Here is a 24,677-nt window from a genome sequence, read left to right as displayed (position 1 = left end):
TTTCTTTCTATTTGGATATTTACATTTATTCTTGTAATTTAATTTAATTTCTCAAATATTGACAGTTCAAAGTAAAAACAACCCAGTAATTAATTGTGAAACGTTTTTATTATATTTTAGGGAACGTATGTTGTTTTAAGTGGCAAATATTCTAATAGAAGACAAAGATCTTTAATAACGAAATTAAAACCTAAACGAAGAAGTGAAACTTCAGTTGATTCTTTAGAAATTTTAAACATTGGAATGGATTCTTGCACAAGGTGTAATGAACTCACGAACAAGACCGAAGTAATTTTGGAAAATTTAACGAATATTTGAATTCTAAATAACAAATTTTGTTTGAATATTTGTTTCTAAAATTTAAGATTTTTCATTGAATTATTTTTTTGTTTCATTAACTTTCTTATTACCATTTCAGAGCAAAAATCGATGGCTCAATAGTAAAACATCAATATTAAATAATCAAGATTGATCAAGAAATTATTTTTAAAAAACGAATAAACAGAGTAAATATATTTCTATAAAAATAAATAAACTTTAAAATTTGTATAAGCAGAAAATAAATTATATCTGATTTAAAATTAATTTTCAAACATCTGAAAATGTTAATTATATAAAAAAGGTTATAAATAGTTTCGCAAAATATAATTTTCAAATAAATAAATAAATTTATTTGAAATGGAAATTTACTTTTCCTTTAAATGAAAGAATTTAAAATAATTATACTTTATTTGAAATGAAAAGTTAATTGTCATGTCTGAAAACTTGTGAATTAATTGTGATTGTCAGGGAAAAGAATGAAGAAAAATGACAATTCAGAGAAACTAAATGTATTTATACCATGTAGCACATAACTAGAGTAAAATATAAGACAAAATTCTAGAAATTCCAATAAGTTTCTTATACAAATTAGAGGAAACGATTTTTATAATACAACGCGTATGATTTGCACTTTGATGAAAGGAGAGTATTGTATATATGAGAACAGCAAACACAAATCGACCAGCGAATTATTCATAAAATTCAATAATTTTTATCATTTCCATATGTGCAAAGTGATATTCGCTTGATTTGTGTACTATCTTTGGTAAAATGCATTTGTACCCTATTTTTACTATATTTATTTTCCATTACATAGAATTAGCTGTATTGTGAAAAAAATTCAAATATTTTTCTTTTTCCATCATTGATAAAAAAGTTATTTTTACTTTGCAAAAAAAAGAAACAAATATTTTCTAAATCTCTTTTCAAAACTAAATTCCACCTTTACTTTTCTTTCTGTAAAAATTAGGTACAATGGAATGCTACCGTACAAGCGGAAGAAAAAAAAATTAAACAAATTACAATATAAAAATATTTGATCGGGTATCACAAATTTCTTCAATCGTTTTTCATTGCTTGAATATTTATAATACATAATTTCACGTAGCTTAAAAACTTTCATAAAAAAAATGGAGCGAATAAATAATTTTTACATAAAGATTGTAAAAAATACAAAAAACAGAAAGCAATTCAAATCGCACAGTAATAAATTAAACTAAAGTGATTGCAAAAGGAATCGTTTTTAATGTCTAAAAAATATTAAATTCTATCACACACATTTTTCAGGTTTTTTAAACTTAAAAAATTATCAAGGGAAAAAATATATGGGTCTCGTGATTTAAATCACTGGCAAGGACTAGACTTTTGCTTTTTTAAACAATAAATCCAGTAAATCTGAGACAGTCATTTTACAATAAATCCTAATAATAGTCAGTGTACTATTTCTTTCATTCAAATATGTAGATTTTTTTTTTTTTTGCTAAATATAAACTAAGTGCATTTTGTCATAAACTGATACCTTTTTTCTAACTGTCCACATCTATTATTAAATTTCATAAAAACAAATATTTTCACGATTTTCTATTCCCTTTTCATTCTTAAAACTTTGATGAAAAATTGTGATCACATTGCTAGGCACATTAACTACAATTAGGCACCAAAATTTACGTCAACAAAAAAAACTTAATACTAAAGACAGCCAGTGTCGGTAACTTAAATTATATTATTTAATTCTGATATCACCTGCCTTGGAATGTGTTTTGCATTTAAACACCAAAGACGAAAACTATAATTATATAGCAGTAATTAAAAAAACAAAATCCACCATAAATTGAAACTAAATATATACAATTCATTTTTTTAAGGAAAAAAATATTTCTCAAAGCTACTTAATAACTGAAGATAATGTATAATTTTTTTTTCTTATTTTTTTGATGACGTTGAAGTTGAAGAAGGAGAAGCAATTTTCGATGTACTTTGAGAATCAGTGACCAATGAATCGAGATTCATTTCTGTTATTGGTTCTCTCCAGTAAGCAAACTGACTAAATTCATCTGCCGCGTCCTCACGAAAAGCAGGAAAGAGGTGATCAACTATAAAACTCATATTTGAATATCTGAAACGAAAAAAGAGAATTTTATTTAAAATTTTTATCTCTGAGCAAAAGGCTGACGCCTTTATGAAACAGAATGCTGTTTTTGATAATTAATGAATGTGGCAAAACTCCAATAGTTTCTAAAAAAAAGAAAAATGATTAATTGTTATTCTCGATATTAAATGTCTCCAGCCATGTTGATTTTTAGATACAGTAGGAAAAATGACAATATTAATTGGTTTAATAATTACTGTAAATCATAATTAGAAAACATGATAAATTTTATTTATCACAATATTTAGCAATCGTAACAAAACGTATAATTTTTGTTCAACATTTTATTTCATTAGAAATTGAAAAAATGCAAATAGCCGAAAAAGTTGTTTCAATAAAAAATAATAATTTGTATTATTTCATAATTTGTTAGAAAAAGGAAAACTGCACAAATTATCTAAATATTTCTATTTTTTCCAATTCTCCATAAAGTAAAAATGTCAAGCATCCAAGTAGGAATAATTATTCTATATTAATAATTATTCTCACTTTAATTAATATTCGAAGAAAATTATTCTGACAATTTATTAGAAAATCCACCGTACAAATTTATCAAATTTTGTCAGTTTAATAATTTAAAAGACTAATTTTTCAGATTTTTTTGTATTTCTGAAATTTTGATTGTTGATATTTATAATTTTGCCAGATATTAAATTTCCTTAGCAATTTTATTAGTCGAAAAACTTAGTATCCACCAAAGCTTTGAAATGTCATAAAAGTTGATATTGAAAACTCGAAAGAAAAAATATATAAAGTTATTAATGGTAAAGGAAAGCAATAAAATGAATTAAAAGAAGAGGGCTTGTGAATGAAAAAAAGAGGAAACTTGAGCAACTAAATTCTGCAAAAAAGCATATTGTCAAAATGAGAAAATCAAATACTAACAAGTGCTTACCCTATTAAATTATAAGAAGATAGGCAGAAGTGGTTGCTTATAACGAAACGACTCATCGTCATTTTTTTTTAAAGAAAAACGAATAAAAAAGGAATTCACAAGAGCTACTTTGGATCTTAAAATAAAAACAGATCTCTGACCTCAATTTGCTTTGAATTTTTAATCATATTCTAAAATTTTCTTCAATACGACTGGGTATTTTAAAAAAATACTTCTGTTGAAAATAATTTACTATTTTCTTTAATACTTTGATTTTTAAAAAAATAACTTTATAAAAATATTTCTCTCTTTTTTCATCTATCATTAATTAAAATATCTTTCCTTGCATTATTTTCTATGAAATGCTCGTATAATTAAAATCATAAAAATTGATATTTTGAGTTTCTTTTTGAATAAATTTGCTAATCTGATTATTTAATTTCTCTCGAGTCTAGTTGTCATCGATGAAAAGTTGATATTTGTTCAGTTTTGTACTGTGGCGGGAACAACTCATTGACAGTTTTGCTCTGACAGGCATAGCTGTGAACACACAAATAACCCACACTGTCAAATACCTATTTTTTCAAAGAAAATTTATTATTCTTTTCTTTTCCAAGTTTTCATTCAGCAGCCTTGTTTTTTTAAGTATTAATTTCTTCTTTTTCTTCTTCTTTTATTTTTTTTCATAAAACGTATTTTATTGCCATATTTAATATTTGTTTGTGATTTCCTAGTATTTTATCTTTTTATTTGCGTCGACAAATAATCAAATTAAATTTTAAATATACTTGTGTAAAATTAAAAGTTTATTTCGATAGAATAAGGAGAAAATAAATGAAAATTATTTTCTCTGTATTTAATTAATGGAATTAAAGACTACTTACGATGATTGGAATGTTTGCGTCAATTCGTGCTTTAATTCGCCACGATGATTAATTGTAAAGATGCGCATTATTGGAATACCAACTGCTCGATAGGCCCAAACATCCTAATTTTAAAAGAAAACATAAATTATTATAATTATATTTTAATTACCCAATCAAGAATTATGATTTTAGCAAAATTTTTTATAACATTTTACAATAATTATTAATTTAAAAATTTTAAATGCCTAATTTAATTATTATTAAGTAATAGTATTAATTGCTTGTAGAAATATTAATTACTTATAGTAATTAATTAATTATTAACAACTTTTAGTAATTAATACTATTAATGTATTAATTAGTAAATTAAAAGTTTCAATTATTACGAAATTCACAATAATTTACATATTATGACTAGTTTTTAATGGGGCAATTTATTTTTTCTAACAAATTTGAAAACAAATGTCGAAATTTCTTTCAAGACCGAACATTTAAATTTCGTAACACATTGTGAAATTTTATCGCTAATATTTAAAATCTTAAGTAAAATTGAATCCTCATTATTTTTTAAAGATTTTTTAAAAATTGTAATATTCTTTGAATAAAATTTTCAAAATTAGGTATTAAAAAAAATTTTATGAACAATTTCTTTGAAGATTTTAAAATAATCGTGTTTATTAATAATTGAAATTGAACATTTAATTATTGAATTGAATTCTTTCATAATATTGCATTAAAATTAAAAATAATTGAATTTTTGCAATGAATTTTACTACTTATAAATATATTTGAATTTTTCGAAGGATTTATTAAAATTTTAAAAGATATAATTGAATTCTATTGAAATTTTTTATAACGAATTAGGAAAAAAATATAATTCTTTTGTAAAACTGTTTTAAATAGAATTTATTTTTTGCAAAGAATTTTACTATTTACAAAGAATTTATTAATATTTTAGAAAATAATTGAATTTTTTCGAAAATAATAGAAAATAATAAAATTTTTATTAAACAAAATTTTTATTTTTTTATTTTGATGTTTGAATCTGAAATTATTCAAAAATTTTCATATTTGAAAATAAAAAATGTTGTAATTTGCATAAAAATAATAAATTGAACATCACGTTCCGCGCGCGTAATATTTGCTAGTTAAAAATAAAAAGCAAAATGTTTAAATAAAAAAATAATTCTTACATTGATACGATTTCCATAGCCAGCGTAAAATGGTTTCGAATCCTCGGGAAAGAGAGCTTGTATATCACTCAAGCAGGAAATCTTAAACTCCTCGGGCTTCTTTTCAATGACCTCGCGATGAAATGCCGATATTAAACTTGTCGGATTCAAGAGCAATGGTCCTTCGGGCAATGATAAATCACCTTGCTTAATACTTTTTAAATATTCCCTCGTAACTCTCGCTTGGCCAATTGCTCTCGCCGATAGATAAAGTAGTTTGTAGCCATTATTTTTAATCTTGGTAAAAAGTTGAGCAACACCAGATTGCGCCCAATCTTTTCCAACTATCGGCAATATGTGACCGAGAACATCCGATTTCGTTATTGTTCCATCAATGTCTGAAATAACAATTTTATCGTCCCATCGCCATCGATAAATGTGGCATTTGCAACGCGTTGTCCCTTGATAGGCTGTCGTCACACTAAATACCACTTCGTTTGGACCTTCCTTCAAGTTGAGTGTTACCTTCAAATTTAATATTTCATTCTTAGTTCATTTACTTTCAGAAAGCAATTAAAAAAAAGGTTTTATTATTTTTTACTTTATAAAAAAATTCTTAAGAATCTTTTTTTCAATTTTATGTTTTTGTTTCATTCATTTTTTTTGCAATTTGACGAATTTATTAAATAAATAGTTCTCTATTTTTCCTTCTTCTTCATAATTATAAAGAAGAGATTAATTTTTTTAAGTGTAAAAGAACAATTTTCAAATTTTACTAAAGTGAATAAAAAATAAATTGAATTTGAAGAAAAATATTTGCAATATAGAATTAGTAAACTCACAATTTGTTCGGAGGAGAGTCTGAGAGTTTTTCTGTATTTTTCCGTAGCCTCGTAATAGGGTCTCCTTTCCATTGGAATTTTAATACCCGGCGTTTTATTTTGATTACTGTCAGAATCTTCACTGCCACTGTAACTCTCGCCCTCCTTCTCATTTTCTTTCTCCGTTTTCACGACACTTATTTCCTTATGAGTATCAGGAATATTTACTGTTGCTTCAATTTTATCATCACCAGTTGTTATTATTACTTGTACTGGTTCCGCAGTCTTTATTTTTCTAAAAATATAAATTTTATGTAAGAAAAGAGAATATGTAAAATTGCAAATTTAAATCCAGATTGCAAATTCAAATACGTACTCTTCGTTTGGTTTATCAGTTTCATCTAATACTGTTTCTTCTTTCGCCTCAATATTATCTTGCTCTGTAAGTGCATCAGTTTCATCTGCAAAAATAAAAATTTTAAATATAAAATTCAAAAATATTAAAAATTAAAATAATTGTAAATTGTAAAATTAGAAAAGTATGAGAAATTAAAAATATAAAATGAATGAAAATTAAATAATATAATAAATAGCATTTTTCTGGTTTTCGAAATTTATTGAATTGATTTTCAATTGAAAAATCACCTTGACTAATTTCTTGGGACTTTTTTGGTGGCTGAGTGGATCGTCGCCATGAAAACCAAGAACTATAACTACTGCGACCCTCTGGCTTCGTTTCATTCTCCATTTTCTTATCGTCGTGCATTAATATCGGCATATATTGAGAATACAAAACCTCAACGGCCGATTGAGGTAGTTGCCGTTGAAATACAGCCAGTGTCATTATTATCGGACAAGCCGTTGTCCAATTATAGTATTTTCCATTTATTTTAACAGTTAGATTTGGATTCTCATATAATTTTGGATCGGCGCATAAATCCTCAAATTGCAATTGATTTTGATGAAAAGCAATGTCCGATGGACCATGCTCTGATTCGAGACCCCCACACAATGAGAGACTCACGTCAATATTTTCAAATAGGGAATTTTTTGGTTCCTCAAAATCGCTGTCTAGCGATTTTGGCCCTCCAATAACGCCCTCGAAACTATTTGGACTTTGTGGTAAACTTGGACCATTACCAGATTCCGCGTCTTCTTCGTCTAATGTTTTTCCTTCTAAACAATAACAAAAATTCATGTTTCGAATTTACTAGGGACAATAATAAAGATTATTTGTTATTTTCATTAGAATATTATTAATAACTAATTCATGTACAAAATACAAAATTCTAAAAATAAATTTTTACCAAATTTTCTTCACAATACGGGTTTGTTACTTTGGATTAAATGTGTATTAAATATTGCAGGGCTCGAACTAGTGAAAGTATTTAAAAATACGGACTTTACGGACCAAAAATACCTAAAACTATAAATTAAATTTTTCATAATTCTATAAAACATGAAGATATCGATAACTCCGAGTCTTCGACTCCCTAATAATCCCTAAGAATTATTTTTGAACAATATTAAATTTTTGCAAAGAATATTATTATTCTTAAAAATAATTGAGTTTCTGCAATAATTTGTAACTTTTTCAAAATTAAATTTTTTTTCGTGTTTTTAACTAAAATTCTTCTATAAGTGAATTATTTTTAAGAATTTTTGAAAAAGTTCATTGAGAATTTCCAATTTCATTTGTTTACAATTCAATTTTACAAAATCGTAGAATTTTATCAAAATTTGTTTTAAATAATTGAATTGTTTTGAAAAATTTTATTAAAACAGTAGATGTTTAAAATCATTGAATTGAGGAAAATTTTTGAAAATAATTTAATTTTGAAGAAGAATTTAATTATTTCTATAGATAATTGAAATTTTGATGAGAATTTTTAAAAATTTTTGAACAAAATTGAATTTTTGTGAAGAATTTTATTACTTTTGAAAGTAATTGAATTTCTGCAATCATTTGTAATTTCTCTAAAATTCTCCAAATTATATCGTAGAATTTACGAACTTTTCGTCTTTTCTCAATCAATTTACGGACTTTACGGATCTTTTTTTCCAAAAAAAAAACTGATTTTTCCGGACTTCGAGCAAATTTACGCACCTATACGGGATTTGCGAACCTAATTCGAGCCCTGAATATTGCAAAAAGAAAAAAATTGATGAAAATGAGAGAAATAATGAAAAGAATCCTTCTGTGGAATCGATAGAGTAGAAAAAAATGATTAAAATGTCGCGATTAAGAAAAAGTGTTAAAGGCAGAGGAGGAAGCTTTAATTTTTGAATACCTTTAACAACCGAAGGACCACGATGGGAAGAGGGGAAATAGAGAGCTGCAACTTCGGGATCCAATTCATCGGCTTTAATATCACTAAGATAAATCCCCTCTGATTCTGGATTGTGCCTTACGCGAGAAGTCTTCTTCATGAAGGAGAACATGCCACTGAGCATAGAACGACGTGCCTCTGCTACCATTTCAAAAGCAGGTTAGCAAAATGGTTAGTAGAAAGAGGTGAAAAAGTGAATAAGTGCTTAAAAAAAACCTACAAGCTTTTAATTCTACTAAATATGAATTCTAATAAAATAATAATAATAATAATCGATCACAGGCCTAGAGATGGGAGAACTGAAAAAAACAATGATTTTGAAGAATAAAGATAATACTTACTGTCATTATTTTGTGATGATTGAACAGTCGAATTTATTATTGAATTCTTGTGAGAATTGTACGCAGAGTCTGGTGGTGGACTTGGCAATTCGCCCCATCGCCAACTCTGATGACTCTTGTCACCATCCAAATCGGTTGTTTCCAGTGATATTTTGCGGACTTCAAACTCTGAATCCGATTGTACGGGCGAGCATGGCCTGGAATCCCGATTCCTTTTAAGGGTGAAAATAAAAATAAAAGAATTACAACCACAAAATGCTAAGTGTCGTAGTGCAGTGTATCGTGAATATTTGTCGCTTTTGTTTTCAGATTCTCTCCCGTCAACTGCATAGAGAAAAATCGAAATTGAGAAAATATCAACTGTAAATTTATTTTCAGTTATTATTTTCAAATTTCTACTTCATAAGACTTTAATTAAAAATATTTCGATATAAGAGAAATAATTTAATACACTGGGGAAAAAATTATTTGATTCAAATAACCGATTTCTTGTCTATTGTCAAATAAATATTTACTTGAATCAAATAATTTTTATTTAAAAATCAATTAAATGTTATTTGGACCAATAATTTCTGTATTTGAAGCAAATATCATTTAATTGACTTAGAATTATTTGATTCAAGTATATTTTTGATAATCGACAAGTAATCTGTTACTTGAATGAAATAAATTTTTTTCAGAGTATTTTTCTTTATACAATTATTGTGAAAAGAAAGTTCAAACCAAAAGATCGACAACTCCAAAACTGTATACTCGGTTTTTTTGTTCAAAACTGAAAGAAAAAACTGAAAAATACTAACAATTAGCGAAACGAAATAAAAGGAGAAAATAAAAATGAAAACAGATAAAGCGCAAGGCATATTAATGAAAAATTGCTGTTGAGCAAACTCACTTGGTAACTTCCGTATCACTAAAAAAGTGAAAATCAGTCTCTGGAAGTATTGTTGTTGTCTCAGTTTTGAAAGTAGCAAGAACTGTAGATATTGAGTTTTCGGAATTATCAATTTCAGTCGATGAACTTTTCGAAATGTCATTCGGCGATTCCTCAACGACTAGATTATCACTTTCGCTCATTTCTGCCTGACTACTACTGCCATTACTCGCTTTTCTCTGCGAATTTTTCTTCTTCATGACACTTCTTCTTTTACGTTTTCTCTTGCCACCCTTTGTATCATCAATACTTTCGTCCTTGGAAATTTTCTTCGTCAACGATGTATTAGATTCATCACTCGATTTCTCCTTGCTACTACTTTGTGGATCATCGATTATTGGACGAAAATCATTATTAACAACACTTATTTTACGAATTCGATCTGTCGATGTCACGGCTATAAATGATTTTGGCGTTGAAACCGGAATGGACGTTGGTTCACCATCCAAACCGTCCATATCGAAAATTTCCTCATCCTCATCGTTATTATCATTTTTAATTAGATTAGCTTTAGTTTCCCATTTTGGCTCCTGCCAATCGGTGAGTAATGCCTTCTCGAAATTCTCCCTTTGCTCAGTGGGTAATTCGGGGAAATTCTCCTTAAACAATCGTTCTTTGTCCTCATTTTTTAATGCCGAATATTGTTCGCGAATCATTTGTTGCTTTTGTGTTGTTGATATTGATTCGTAATATTCTTTAAACATTTTGTCACGTTCCTCGGATGTCATCGATGCAATTTGAAGCCATTTTTCACGTAATTCTAATGGTAAATCGGAAAATTGTTCGACGAGGAATTTTTCACGTTGATCTGGTGGCAAGGCGGACATTTGCTCCCATTTTTCTCTCTCAATTGATAATACCGAATCGCGGAGAATTTTTTCATGTTGCTCCTGTGGGAGTTCCGACAGTAAATTGAATCTGAAGAGAAAAAAAGAATTTGAATTAAAAATTTGTTTTTGAATATTTTTTTTATTGTTTAATAAACTAAAATGAGTAGAAAATATACCTGACGGGCGGAAAGCAACTGTCGTCTGGAATTGGTGAACATGCTAAATGCGGTGGGATTTCAGAATCTAAAGGGCATCCACTGGAACTCACTTCTTCTACGAAAAATGCCTCCCCTGATTCTCCGAGTTTCATATGAATTTGCCTGGGATCTCCATTTATCTCTATGTCCACCTTTGACAAAAGAAATTTTTTTTTCTTAATAATTTTCAAAAAACAGTTAATTATTAATTAAAGAAGGGAATTTTACAGTATTATCCAATTATTTTTAATTACATGAAATTTATCACTTGATAATTAAATAGAATTATTTTCAACTTTAATTAATTGGATGTTTTTTTTCTTTGAATTAAGTCTGTTTATTGATTAAATTAACTTTTTAACGAAAATTTATTTTCATGACTCGCTTCTCGTTATATTGCATTCACTTATGCAATTGCGCTTAAGCAGACGGAACAAGTACAATCAAAAAATTATCTGCAAATAATGCCTTTGTTATCATACAGTTCAAAGTTCAAAAATTACTGAGTTTAAATGGAGGTAATGAAATTTACTATAATATTTAATAAAATTATTAAAAAATATTAAAGATAATGAATTTTTTTTAGTACATCTCATTTCGTTGTCTTGTTTCCTTTTTAAGATTTTCTAGCTCTAATTTTTTTGTAACTAAACTCAAGTTATCATAGTTTACGCCGACGAAATTAAATTAATTGTCTTCCTTGTCGCGATTAGATTGAAAATTTATTTAGGATGCAATGAGAATAATAATTAAGTTCAAAAAATTATTTACTTCCTGGTCTTTAAAAAATAAATTATCATTTTGCGTCGACAAAAACGTTGGTAACTTCAGTTTCATTTTTTTTAGTACAAGCTCGAAATTGATTATTTAAATTTTTTTTTAGTCAAAGATAAATGTAGGAGTTATTTAAAAATATAAATGATACAATTCCTGAAATGAAAAACAAAATAATTAGATAATATTGTACAATAATTGTCATCAATTAACAAAAAATTACAAATAATTGAAAATAAATAGGAATTACATGAAAGTAATTAAAATATAATAAATAAAAAATTTGAGAATTAATCCAAAATAATTGAAAATAGTTTAAAATAAAAAAAACTCACTATCTACCACTATTGATATATTTTAAATAATTTATTTTAGGATCTTTTGAAAGCGACTTGTTTTTATCAACATTGTTATTAATTTTTTTGTACTCAACTTTGTTGGATGCAAAATAAAAAAAATTAATGGACAATTCTCTGTGTAAATAAATTAGTTCTTTTTTGTTCTCCAAGACAATTTTCTTCAAGATTAAGTGTAGTATTAAAAATATAGCTTACAATTTTTTCGCGAGAACGAAGAACTCCCAATTTTCCAAATCTGACATGAAAAGGCGAGCAGGTGAACGATCCATCAGGTTGTTCGACAACGACAACGTCAATTGCCCCAGTCAAAGTTGCTGCATTTATTTCATTGTAAAAATCACGAAAGTTACTGATGAACTTGCCAATATAGTTCATGCTGTACATTTTAATAATTCTTTTTTCGTCGCAGGTGTCAGATTTTAATTTCTCAGTAATTTTCTTGAGACATGACAAATGCACGTCTCAATTATTAAAAATCCTCCCTTTCCTTCAATCTTATTTGTGAATTTCTTGTTAATTACAAATATTACAATAATTGCAAAATGTTTCTATTTTACGCTCCAAAAAATATAATTGCACTCAATTTTCCTCATCTTATTGAGTTTTGACAGTAGAATTCTCAATGCCAGCAATCTATTGTGTGTCAACAGTTACTTTCACTTGATTGATTCATTTAGAAATTTAAAAAATCCTTTTAACAGGAAAGTAGATTATTTTATTTTAAACACCACACTTGCGATGATGACAAATATATTTGCAGAACTGTCAAGAAAAAAAAATTATTCAACAACCGGATAAAGTAGTTTTGACAGTGATTAATTATTCTTGTTCGCGATGAAGACGCGCGATCAACTTCACCAGGTGAACGTTTTGATATACGAAGGAAACGATTCTTTGTTACTGTGATGGAGAAGAAAATGTACAAAAGAAACAACTCGAATCCTTTGTCCCTTAAAGATTCCTTTTGGTTTCGACAAAGGCTGCTGCTGCTGCTGCTGTTGCAGCAGACGCCAAAAGTGACGTGCACTCGGTCACGTGGGCAGTGAGCCAATCAAAACCCAGGACACTTCACGGTCAATAAAAGGGACAGTCACGTGGTCTCTTGCCACTTGAGCGGCAAAATTTGAACTGAAACAAAAAAGATTTTTATTTTTCTCGTTAATTCATCACTTTAATTGAATTTATATAATGAGATTTTTTATTTTAAAACGTATTTTTCTTATAATACACTGACCTAAATTAAATCTGGTTTTAATGTTTCATTTATTATTATGACGAACTGGAAAATCAAGTTTAACAATAAAAATAATTACTTTATTATTTTCTAAAATCGACAATTGACATACTTTTAATTAAAATTAATTATTAATTATCTTAAATTTTAATTAACTTAATTAATTATTTAATTAATAAATTAATAAATTCATTTAAATTAATTTAATTAAATTAAATTTAAAGAAATTAAATTTTAAAAAAATTAATTGATAATAAATTTAATATTTTGTATAATATTATATAATATTTAATTAATAATTAAATAAATAAATTATTTTTTAAAATTTATAATATGTATTTGTATTGAGTTTTATGTTTACATAAATTTACATATATTCATTTTCTTCTATTTGCTAATATCGTAAGTGAAAATTGGGTAACCTATTGAATTAATGTAAAGGGCAAATTTTTCTCAAGGCTCTCAATGTATTTACTTTTCTTTGTAAAAATGTTGATCATTGAACCTTGAATAAAAAAAGTGCTTACACACATTTTATGATTACGTGAATTTAATCTTTACAAAGATTTCTTGCAATTATACTTTGAAACCAAGATTTTCCAGTTTTCCGTCATAACAAAAAATTAAACATATCATTATAAATAATATACGTATACATTAATCTTGTTCTAGTTGTCAAAAGTTTTTTTTTTTTCTAGTTCTCTAACGTATCTTTTATTTGTTTGAAAATTAATTATTATAAGTCCATTCAATTTTTTTAAATCTAAATTACTAAATTACTAATTTTTATTTTAACTAAAATCGTAAATATTTTTTTCAGAACAAAAAAAATTATTTATATTCTTATTTTAAATAAATTAAATTATTTAAATATTAAAAAAATTTTGATTTAATTATTCTTTCTAAATTAGTAATAGAAAAAATATTTCTATAATTTAAAAATTGAATTTTATATTTATAAAATTATTTATAATTAATATAGAATTTTTAATTAGATAAATTTATTTTCAATTTGGATTTTTGTTTCTTAAATGTATTCACATTATTTTGTATGTGTACAGATATTATACGAGCAATGTATACATGTCTCATCCATAATCAAATTTTAATAACTTTCAAAATTATGTGCATATTAAATTAATAAATTAATTTCGAGGAGATTTGAAAATTTTCCGCTTTTATAGAGAAACGCTATAATTAAATATCAAACTTATAGTAAAAAAATTAAAAATATTTATTGTACTGTAATAAATTATCTAGGAATTACGAAAAAATTGTTGCCAAAAGTTTTGCATTTATTTTCAAAACTGTAAAATGTAATTTTATATACATTATATAATTTTTGTAATTAAAAAAAATTTTAATTTAAATTGCACATAACTTTTGTAATTATAAATATTATAGATAATTTTTTTATTAAATAATTTACTATTATATAATATTTTAATGTTAGTAAAAATATATACATATATTTTTTGAAAGGAATTGTATATATTTTAAGGAAAAAAATTCCTTCTTGATGATAAATAGCCTCAGAATTTTGTGTTTTGGCACAAAATCAAAATTTACGATTGTGGCAATTTCCGTACAATTCACTAAAATCAGATAACAAGCTGAGAATTATTTTGTCAAATGTGCAGATAATTGTTATTTTTATTACACTAATATTTATTATTATATTATTATTGTCATTTTTATTGAAAAATAATTAATAATTTTTTAATTATTATTATAATTCATAAATTTGAATTATTAATTAATTAACTAATTTTTTACATGTAATTTTAAAGTATTAATTAATTTATAGGTACTTTTCAATTGTGTCAAATTTAATTATTTTCAACTTTTTTCTTTAAATTATATTATTATTATTATCATTATTATTATTATTATTATTATAGGTCACAGAGAAAATATTATAATTTCTATGAGTGTTTTTTTTCACTTTATACTAATTTATTTATTTTATATAATAATTAAAAAAATTTTCTCAAGTAAAAGGTTTCTTTTCCATTGAAACGTTGTCCAAAAATAAAAAAAATTTGAGTTTCATTTAATTCTTTCTTCCGAGAATTAAATAAAAATTATTTTTTTTCTTAAGTATTTCACTAGAAAAATGTTAATTTAAATTTGTCTTGATTATTATATTTTACTGTTTCCTGTTATTGTAGAAAAAATCATATTGTTTTTCATGAAAGAAATTATATTTTTAGTTGACAACTCAAATACTTTTTGAAAAAAAGTGATGAGCGTGTGAAAAATACATTAAAAAATTTTTAACCTAACGTTTATGCATTATTAATGTATTATTCATTTCCTTGCCAAATAGTATATTAGTCATTTGTTGTTCACTTCTTCAACATTGTACGTATTGTACTATATATGTATGTAAATTTGTTGTTATAATGCAAATTATATATTTTTTTAAAATTATTTTTTACTCAAAGATTTTTACGTTTTGTTGTTTTTTCATTGTTTTATTTATCTTTTATGTATTTTTTTTTTAGTAATTTTCTTATTTAATTTAATAATTATTTATCTATTTTCAAAAATAGGGAGAATTAGTACGAATAAATATTAAATTTTATAAAAAATTGTCATCAAAATTTACTATCTTTTGATCAATTTGTCTAAAAAGACAAAATTTGTTTCTTTATTAAAGCAAAATTTTTTGAATAGATACACGAAATAATTAGTTTAAGAAAACCAAAAATTAAATCAATTTTATTATTTATTTCAAACAAATTATTATCATATACAATAAATATGTACATTGACAGAGAGGGGATATATCTACTTTTTATTATAATTATCACTATGTAAATATGATTCATCATCTTCAGAAGCATTTAATCAACAAAACAAAGTATTTTCTTCGATAAGAAAAATTCCCGTGAAAATTATATATCTTTATTGTTGTTGTTGTTTTTTTTTATAAATGCTATATAAGAGAGAATATTCATCTTTTGATAAAATGTTTATATTGATAAACAGTGAATACATTATAATCAGTCTGAATCTAAAGGTATTGTAAAATTTGGATTAAATCAGAAGAGACAATAAAATGAATTTCCTGATATAAGTATTTGAAAGAAGCCAAATGTTAATGTCTGCGTCATCTGAGATTGTATTGCTTCATCCGCTTTGTTACGGTTCGCCAAAAAATTTCTTAATTACATGCCAAGAGTTCAAGATCCATAACCGGATATTCAGTGACTCTTATTTTGAGTTTTTCTTTCTTTTTTCAGAAAATTATAGTTTTCAAACACTTGGTGAATAATAAATAATAGACCCCTCTTATACAATAATAACAATAATATTAATAATAAAATTTTTTATTTATTTAAAGTTTAAACTAAATAAATATTTATTTGCGATTTAAATAAACATTTACAATTTACTAAATTTTGCGTTTTGTCTCATTTGTTTGTTTATAATTTTTTATTATGATTTGTCATATAATAATGATTGTCGAAAGAGTTTTTTTCAATTTGAATATTCTCATGGGCATTTATTTGACGCTTTAATTAATCATTGACATTTTCAGCAAGTTTAAATAAATATATTATGCACTTTTGACGTAGAAACATTTTGTGAGCTTCCTTTGATTGGATCATTGATTCAAACATATCCAACTCGTTTGTATTAAATTTTCATATATGTATACCAACTATGCTTTTTATGTTTAATGCTACCAGTATTGATGTAAAGGCACAAATATATATAATAATAATAATATGTATAGGGATGAATAAAATAAATGTCTCTTTCATAATAATTGGACCAAACTGGTATATATGCAGTATATACACCACTTGATGGCAAATAAAATCTAAATATAAATCCGACCATTGCCTGGGAATAAAACTTATATATGTATATAAGTACACATGTTCGTACATAGAAAAAAATATATAGATATATATAAAATCTCGAATCAATTTGCGTGAGTTCATTGCTCTCGTTATAGTTTTCGGTTTTCCTTTGAATTTCTGAATTAGAGAAAATTTTTCTATCGAAGAAATTCACTGCTCTATTTTTAATACATTTTATTTATTTTTTATAATTGTGAAAGATTCATAATATACGGTATTCAGGTATGACCAAATTATTTCTTCGAACGCAAAATTTACGAAATTTAAACAAATTTTTATTTAAATTAGACAATTATTATTCAAATTTAGTTTAAACAAGCTTTTTTAAAGCCAAAAAAAAACTCTAAAATAAGGTTTATACAACAAAATAGATTTATATAAAAGTAAGTTTTTTCTGAGGGTATATTTATTATTAATTTATTTAAACAATATACATATAGGCTTACGATACAAAAAAGTAAACTGTCACTTCTTTATTATATTACTGTTGTTGTAAAAATTATCATACAGTTAATATTATTTTTATTATTAAAGTGTTTACTATTATTTATTTATTATTTTACTAATTTGGGACATAATAAAAAATAACATTAAATTATGTTTTGTAATAATGTTTTGAGAAATTCGAAGGGGAAAAAAAATGTTGGATATTATTTGACACGTGCATTATCGTCGCAGACTTTCTAAAAATTCGTGAGACCTTCCGTGACCCTAAAGGAAAAAACGGTGCCGCAGACACCTCGAATATTACATTTACACATGTAAGCGTGGGTTTATACTTTCTTTATACTATAAATACATATATTCAAAATTGTATATTATTTTTGTTTGAATATATAATAAACAATAAAATTAATAATTTATCGCAGTAGAAATGATTTTTTTTTTAATATTTATGATCTTTTTTAAAAATAAAATATAAAATAATTCCGAAGAAATACAAAATAATAAATAAAATACAAAATTATTTTCTTTTATTAGGTAAATAAATATTTATTTACATATTTACATTTTCTTTAAATAATAATTTGTTCGAAGAGAATATGGAAGAATTGTTTTATATTATTATTTATTATTTCGTATTTTAAGGAAAAAATAATTAATTTGTTAAAAAAAAGTGGGGAGCATTAGACTTTAAATGCATTTATAACAATTTATCGAGAGTCTTATTGAGCTTAGACTTTTCCACTATACTACGTCTATTTTTAGTTAAAACTTCCGGCAACCAAATGGGGATGAAGTCACAGATGTATACACATTGCATCACTTTAAACCAAATTTAGATATATTTATTATGTTTTGTCAGTTGCTTTCAACTATACAGAAAATGGAAAGATTTTTCTTTTCTACTTATAGAAAATTATTTAAAACCGTTTGTTCATAGTAAATTTAAATCAATAATGTATATATACTGTAAATCAGTATAAATTGTTGATTACTATTATTATTATTATAATTATTATTAAGCTATGTATATGCAAATATGTTGTATTTTCTCATGTAATATATAATCAAGTTAGAAGACATTTATGTAATAGTAATAGGGAAAGTCAGGATTTCACGTAACAATTTTAATATAAAACATGTGGGATATTTGTGATTCTTCATTTTGGTAAATATATGTTTTTTATATTTATTAAATAATTTATTATTTAACTTATTTGCCCTTTTATTAAGAAAGCATTATTTTCTAAAGATATTTTACAGTTAAATTCACCCCTGAAGTAGAGGAAAATATTCTTCTTCACAATTATGCGTTGTTTTATGTTTTATATTATGATAAACAAATAAATATTGTTTATAATATTTCGAACACTGAATGCGCGATAATGTTTAGATTGCTTGAAAAAATATGAAATATTTACTATTTTAGACCTATCTTTCTATGCGACCAAATATTTATCAATAAATTACAGAGATGAAAAATTCGCATAAATTTAATTGGCTTTTTTCCAACTTGTGACCCTTGATCATGGACTTGGCATTGAATTTGAAATTTGCGGTTTCCAACTATTCCCGATGTCATATAAAGCAAGTGTGTGTTTTAATTAGGAAGTCTCCATATATTATTAAGTTAATTATCTTCACGTTAATTCACTTTAATTATCGCACATTTCAAAGTTTACCTTAATTTTACACTTGAGAGTTTGCTAAGAATATCACTCTATAGATTCTCATTTACATAATAATAATTAATAATTAATAATAATAATTTTTGATAATACCAATTATTATTATTAAATATAAAATTTACTTTGCAATAATAATAATAATAATAATAATAATAAAATAAAAAAAATAATAAACATTTTATTGTTATTCATAATCATTATAATAGTTGGGTTGTTTTGAAGTGAATGAAATTTCTTAATGCAACAACAAAATAACAAATGCACGTGACTCATACGTTTCGCAATATAAAATTTCAAGTAAATATTTTGATAAATCAGGTATACGTATATACGAATTGTTTTCAATTTCGTTGTTGTTAATTATATACACATTGTTATTGTTTAAAAAATTTTCAACCGGTGTAATTTTACTCTTCAGCTTAATTCGTCATATATGCTTCTAATATAAAGTAAACAAACGCAACAAATGAATGAACAAAATTTAGAAAAATTTATACTATTTCTACGTATATATATATATTTTTCCCAAACGTCATACGGAAATTATTCGCTTTGAAGAAACGTGTCATCTATAAAATTTTCATGAAATATTGTGTAATCGGTGAAAAAAATGTTTCATTAAAAGAAAATTATGTCACTTTTCCTATTATGTGTGTGCTGTAAATTATTCTTCTTAGTGGAGAACAGAGTTTTTCTTTTTTGTTTGCAAATATTTTGTCCTCCACTATAAATTATATTGTTCTCAAATATTTTGTTTTCAATTATAATTTACTGTTTCTTCTTGTTCTTAAATATTTTGTTCTCCACTATAAATTATAATGTTGTTCTCAAATATTTTGTTCTCCATTATAATTTATACTGTTGTTCTCAAATATTTTGTAAATTGGAACTGTGGAAAACTGTGTAATTACTGTGGAAAACAAAATATTTAAGAACAAGAAGAATTAAAAAATTAAAAGAAATAAAATCTTACATAATTTATAATGGAGAACAAATATTATGTTTTCCATTATAATTTATTATGGAGAACAATATATTTGAGAGCAAGAAGAATTAAAAAGTTAAAAGAAATGATTTCTTAAATTAACAATATTATATTTTTGTCAACAAAAAATTATTAGAATGTTAATTTAATTAAAATTCAAAAATAAAATTTTAAATTTTAAATGGAGAGTCATAATTATTTATCAGACTATATAAATCGGGAATGATTCACTTGCACCTTATTCATCATTGAAAAATTCGCGCATTATTAAACTAATGATACTTCAATGGTGATTTAAACACCATAAAGAAAATATGAACCTTGTACGTTTTGCTATTTAAATTTATCTAAAACTTGATAAGAAAAATAAAACAATGCTTCCACGAGGAAGCTATAAAAATAATATTATAACTATTTTCAACATAAAAATTTAATGTAAATTAAGGTAAATAACATTTTTTATAAAGTAAAAATATTAATAGTACATAATTACTTTATTATTATAATTATACAACTGTTATATAAATAAATAATTATAAATTTATTATAAATATATAAATAAATATAATAAAAATAGTAACAGTATAAGTAATAATACAGTTTTCTTGAAAGTATCAAATTTTTTGTATCCACATTTTTTTATCAGTTCGTGGTAATTTGATACTTTTAAGTTAATAGTGAAATAAATTGTAAATAAAAGTAAATATAGATAAAATAAATAATAGTAAAACAGTTTTTAAAATAGTTGAGAATTAAAAAAAATGGTATTAAAATTTAAGAATAATTAATATAGGTATTCCATAATTTGGAATAATTAGTATTCTTTCTTACTATTTCTTTTAGTATTTCGTAATTTCTCTTCATTTGTAAGATCTTCGATATATTATAACAAAAAACAAAAATATTAGAAGATTAGAACGTTTTCGCAACGATTATTCCTCATAATATGTATGTATATAGAAAAATCATTAAATTGTTCGTAAAACGAGAGGTAAGAAAAGATAATTTTTTTTAAGAATTACAAAATATTTGCATATTGAAAAAATTAACTCTATGTATACAAAGAGAGAGAGAGAGAGAGAGAGAGAGGAGATAAATGCCGAAAGTGAAATAACTCACAGATGTGAAAGTTCTCGTAAGTGGAAAATCAACTGCTCCCAATTCTCGTTTCCATGAAAGACTCGTTCTAAATTACGAAACAATCATCATTTCTTCTCTGAAATTGGCAACTATTGGAACATCATTCCTTTTCTTTCACTTTTCAAGAAACTTTTCAAGAAAATTCTTTTCCAAAAGAATTATCACAAAACATGGCACTTTGAAATATATTGTTTATATTATAGAAAAGAGGTAGAGCAGGCACTTGGATAAAACTAATTAGCATACGCTGTATTTGTTTATTTGTACATATACGTATAGTATATAATTAAGTGCGCATAGACTTTTGGCCCGAAGCGCGTGTATAACAAAGCGAAAGGGAAATATCCAAATACACACGTCTCGTACGAATGCCTCAGTGAAACTGAATCAAACTGAATAGAAACAAGTATAAAGGCAAAACTTATCGGCTTTGACCGAGCGCACGATACGTGTGTTTGTGAGTCTTAAACAGTCTTAAACAGTCTGAGAACGTCTGGTGACCAGTGACGTTTTATTCATTTATTTAGAAATGTTAAATTCGATTGGCGGAGAAATCTCGCACCAGAGAGATCAGGCCCCCTTCTTTCAAATTTGGGCAAATAAAGACATTTTTTACACATAGATGATTCATACTGATTTCTGTAAATTCTATAGAAGTATATTATGAAGACTCTTATTTCATTTCTGATGTTTCTGATCGTTGAAGAAATGGTTCGTGACAGCAAGTTGTACGATGTAAAAAAAGGAGTTCTTTTTTTAACTCCAAATGGGGTTCTATCAAACATTCGCGTCACCTTTTTGGAGTTGAAGCAAAAGGAGTCAAATTTAAGGAGTTCGAATTTTATACTCCTTCTTAAATTAAGGAGTTAATAAACTTCTTCATGAAATCAGGATTGCCACGCTTTTGGTTATTTGAAATTTCATCACTTTTCCAGGTTCTCCAGATTAGAAAACGAAATTTTTCGAGATATTTAAAACTACATTTTTTACCAAAAACTCAATAATAATTAAATTAAATTTTGTCTTCCCCTGACTTTTCCCTGATTTCCAGACTTTTTCCTGACTGATTTTGCCTTTTTCCCTGACCCTAACGAATATTCTGCGATTTACTTTATAAAAATTTCATTAATTGGAAAATTATTCAAAAATACCAAAAACTTTTTTTTTCAATAAATATCTATTTAATCATTACTCTATAGAAATTAAGATTTTTAAATTCAAACCTTCTGAATTTCAATAACTTTTGAGAATAATTTATTATAAAACATTAAGAAATCGATCCATTCCTTCATGTTTTATAGCAAATTCAAGATGGCAGAGTGATAAAATCATTATTTTATATCATCAGAATATTGTAACTATAATTTCAAATTTCCAAAGATTTTAATTTGAACCCTTTTCAAAATTCAATTATTTCTAAAAATTCACGCTATACAATGCTTTTAATATTCATTTATAATTAAAAATTTTAAGTGAAATTCATTTTTTAATCAATTTTTATTAGGAAATTTTTCAAGAATTCAATTATTTAAATACAAAAATAAATAATTTATTAAATAATTGAATATTTCTTAAAATTTAATTTTTATGAAGAATTTCATCAAAATTTTTAAACGTAGGTAATTGAATTCTTTCGGCGAATTAAAAAAAAATTTTAAGATAAAAATTAATATTTAATAAATGCAATTTAAAATTGTACAAAAAATAATTGAAATTCTGCGATAAGTTTTGTTATTTATGAAAATAATTGAATTCTTGCAAAGAATTTTATTAAAAATTTTTTTAAAGAATTGAATTTCTGTGAAGAATTTTATTTCTGATAATAATTGAATTACAGAGAAAAATATTATTATTTATGAAAATAATTAATTTCATGTGAAGAATTTTATTCAATTTTTTTTTAAATAATTCAATTCTCGAGAAAAATTTTATTATATTTATGAAAATAATTGATTTCTTGCGAAGAATTTTATTCCAATTTTTTTTAAATAATTGAATTCCCATAAAAGAAAATGTATTATTTGTGAAAATAATTGAATTTTGGAGAAGAATTTTATTATATTTATAAAGATAATTGAAATTTTGAAAAGAATTTAAAAAAATTTTTAAACACAATTGAAATTTTGCAAAGAATAATTTTATTACTTTTGAATATAATTGAATTTCTTACAATAAAATTTGTAACTTCTCCAAATTTCAATTTTTTTAGCGTTTTTAACTAAAATTCCTTTATTTTTAGTAATTAATTAAATAAATATTTAAAAAAATGAACTATTTTCAGAAGAATTCGAATTATTATAATTTTTGAGAAAACAAAGTTCTTTAAAATTTCCAATTAAATTCATTGTATAGTTTAATGAAAAAGAACGTCATATATCTGTAATGAAAAAAAAAGAACGCAGCTAATTTTTTTATATTGCAAAGCCGTGCAAATAACATTTATTATCAAATCTCTCTTTACCAAGAAGAAATTTTATACACGTGAAAATAAGACGTAATGTTTTTGTTTATGTTTCAAATCTGCGCAATTTTATATACACAATAAAGTATTTGATACCGCATTGTTTTTTTCGACAAACCACAAAATATAAAAAATATTTAATAAAAAAAAATAAAAACTATATTAAATATAAAAATTATTTTGCCACTGTTTCGATAGTAAAAAAATTATATTGTTGTTTTTACACACTCCCAATGGTGGGGGAGAAATAGAAAATTTTTGTCGATAAAGGAAATTTAGAATGTAAATAAAATTAGCATCTTGACAAAACAGACTTTTTGTTATTATAGCTAAAACAAAATTTTCTTCTGGTGGAGGTAAGCAAATTTTTTAAAAAATTAGTTAAAAAATTTGAAACAAATCTTTCCAGTGCTTTTTGTTTACCTTTTCCTAACGATTATTAACGATTCTAATAATTGATTCTTTTGAAAATAATAAAGAATAATAGTCAATTGAATAGATATTATTGTTATTCTTTTTGTTTAAAATCATTCATTCAGTTATTATTTCATTATATGCATTATATTTCTTTTAGAAATGTTTTTTCTTCATTGTCGCAAAAAGACTGTGTTTATTATTCTGTTTCATTTTTCTCAAGACAATAGTCTTCTTTCTTTTTATTTTTCTATTATTTTTTTTGTATTATTTATTTTTATTATTTATATTTTTTCTATTCTTTCCATTTTTTTTTGTTTTTACCTATTATACATATTTATAATCTCCATTTTTTAATATCTATTCTATTTTGTTTTTAAAGAATCGTTATTTTCATTTTAGATATAATATACATGACAATTCAAATGTGGTCGGTTGATAAATTATCGAAAGATAAACGCTACTTGTTTA

The 24,677-nt window shown here is 24.7% G+C and overlaps 1 protein-coding gene across 5 annotated transcripts; it reads right to left on the bottom strand.

The window, feature by feature from the left end:
* Positions 1-814: 814 nt before the first annotated feature.
* LOC122508172 (phosphatidate phosphatase LPIN3) lies at positions 815-21,773 on the bottom strand. 5 transcript variants are annotated; one of them, XM_043621326.1, is made up of 12 exons: positions 21,311-21,773; positions 12,161-13,093; positions 10,812-10,984; positions 9,767-10,723; positions 8,875-9,086; positions 8,495-8,671; positions 6,849-7,379; positions 6,580-6,664; positions 6,225-6,498; positions 5,404-5,907; positions 4,229-4,332; positions 815-2,437 (listed from the first exon to the last, which is right to left on the bottom strand). In XM_043621326.1, the coding sequence occupies exons 2-12, from the start codon at positions 12,347-12,349 to the stop codon at positions 2,245-2,247; spliced, it is 3,399 nt and encodes a 1,132-aa protein (XP_043477261.1). In that variant the 5' UTR covers positions 12,350-13,093; positions 21,311-21,773; the 3' UTR covers positions 815-2,244. The 5 variants fall into 5 exon arrangements, with proteins under 5 accessions (XP_043477261.1, XP_043477260.1, XP_043477264.1 ...); XM_043621325.1 differs by having other exon boundaries at positions 8,495-8,674; positions 21,311-21,771; XM_043621328.1 differs by lacking the exon at positions 815-2,437 and adding an exon at positions 3,590-3,884 and having other exon boundaries at positions 8,495-8,674.
* Between the last annotated feature and the right edge of the window lie 2,904 nt (positions 21,774-24,677).

Source organism: Leptopilina heterotoma, unplaced genomic scaffold, assembly GCF_015476425.1.
Source record: "Leptopilina heterotoma isolate Lh14 unplaced genomic scaffold, ASM1547642v1 Lhet_53, whole genome shotgun sequence".
Classification (NCBI taxonomy): domain Eukaryota; kingdom Metazoa; phylum Arthropoda; class Insecta; order Hymenoptera; family Figitidae; genus Leptopilina; species Leptopilina heterotoma.
The sequence above is the reverse complement of the archived record's forward strand: the minus strand, read 5'-3'. Positions and strand labels throughout refer to the sequence as shown.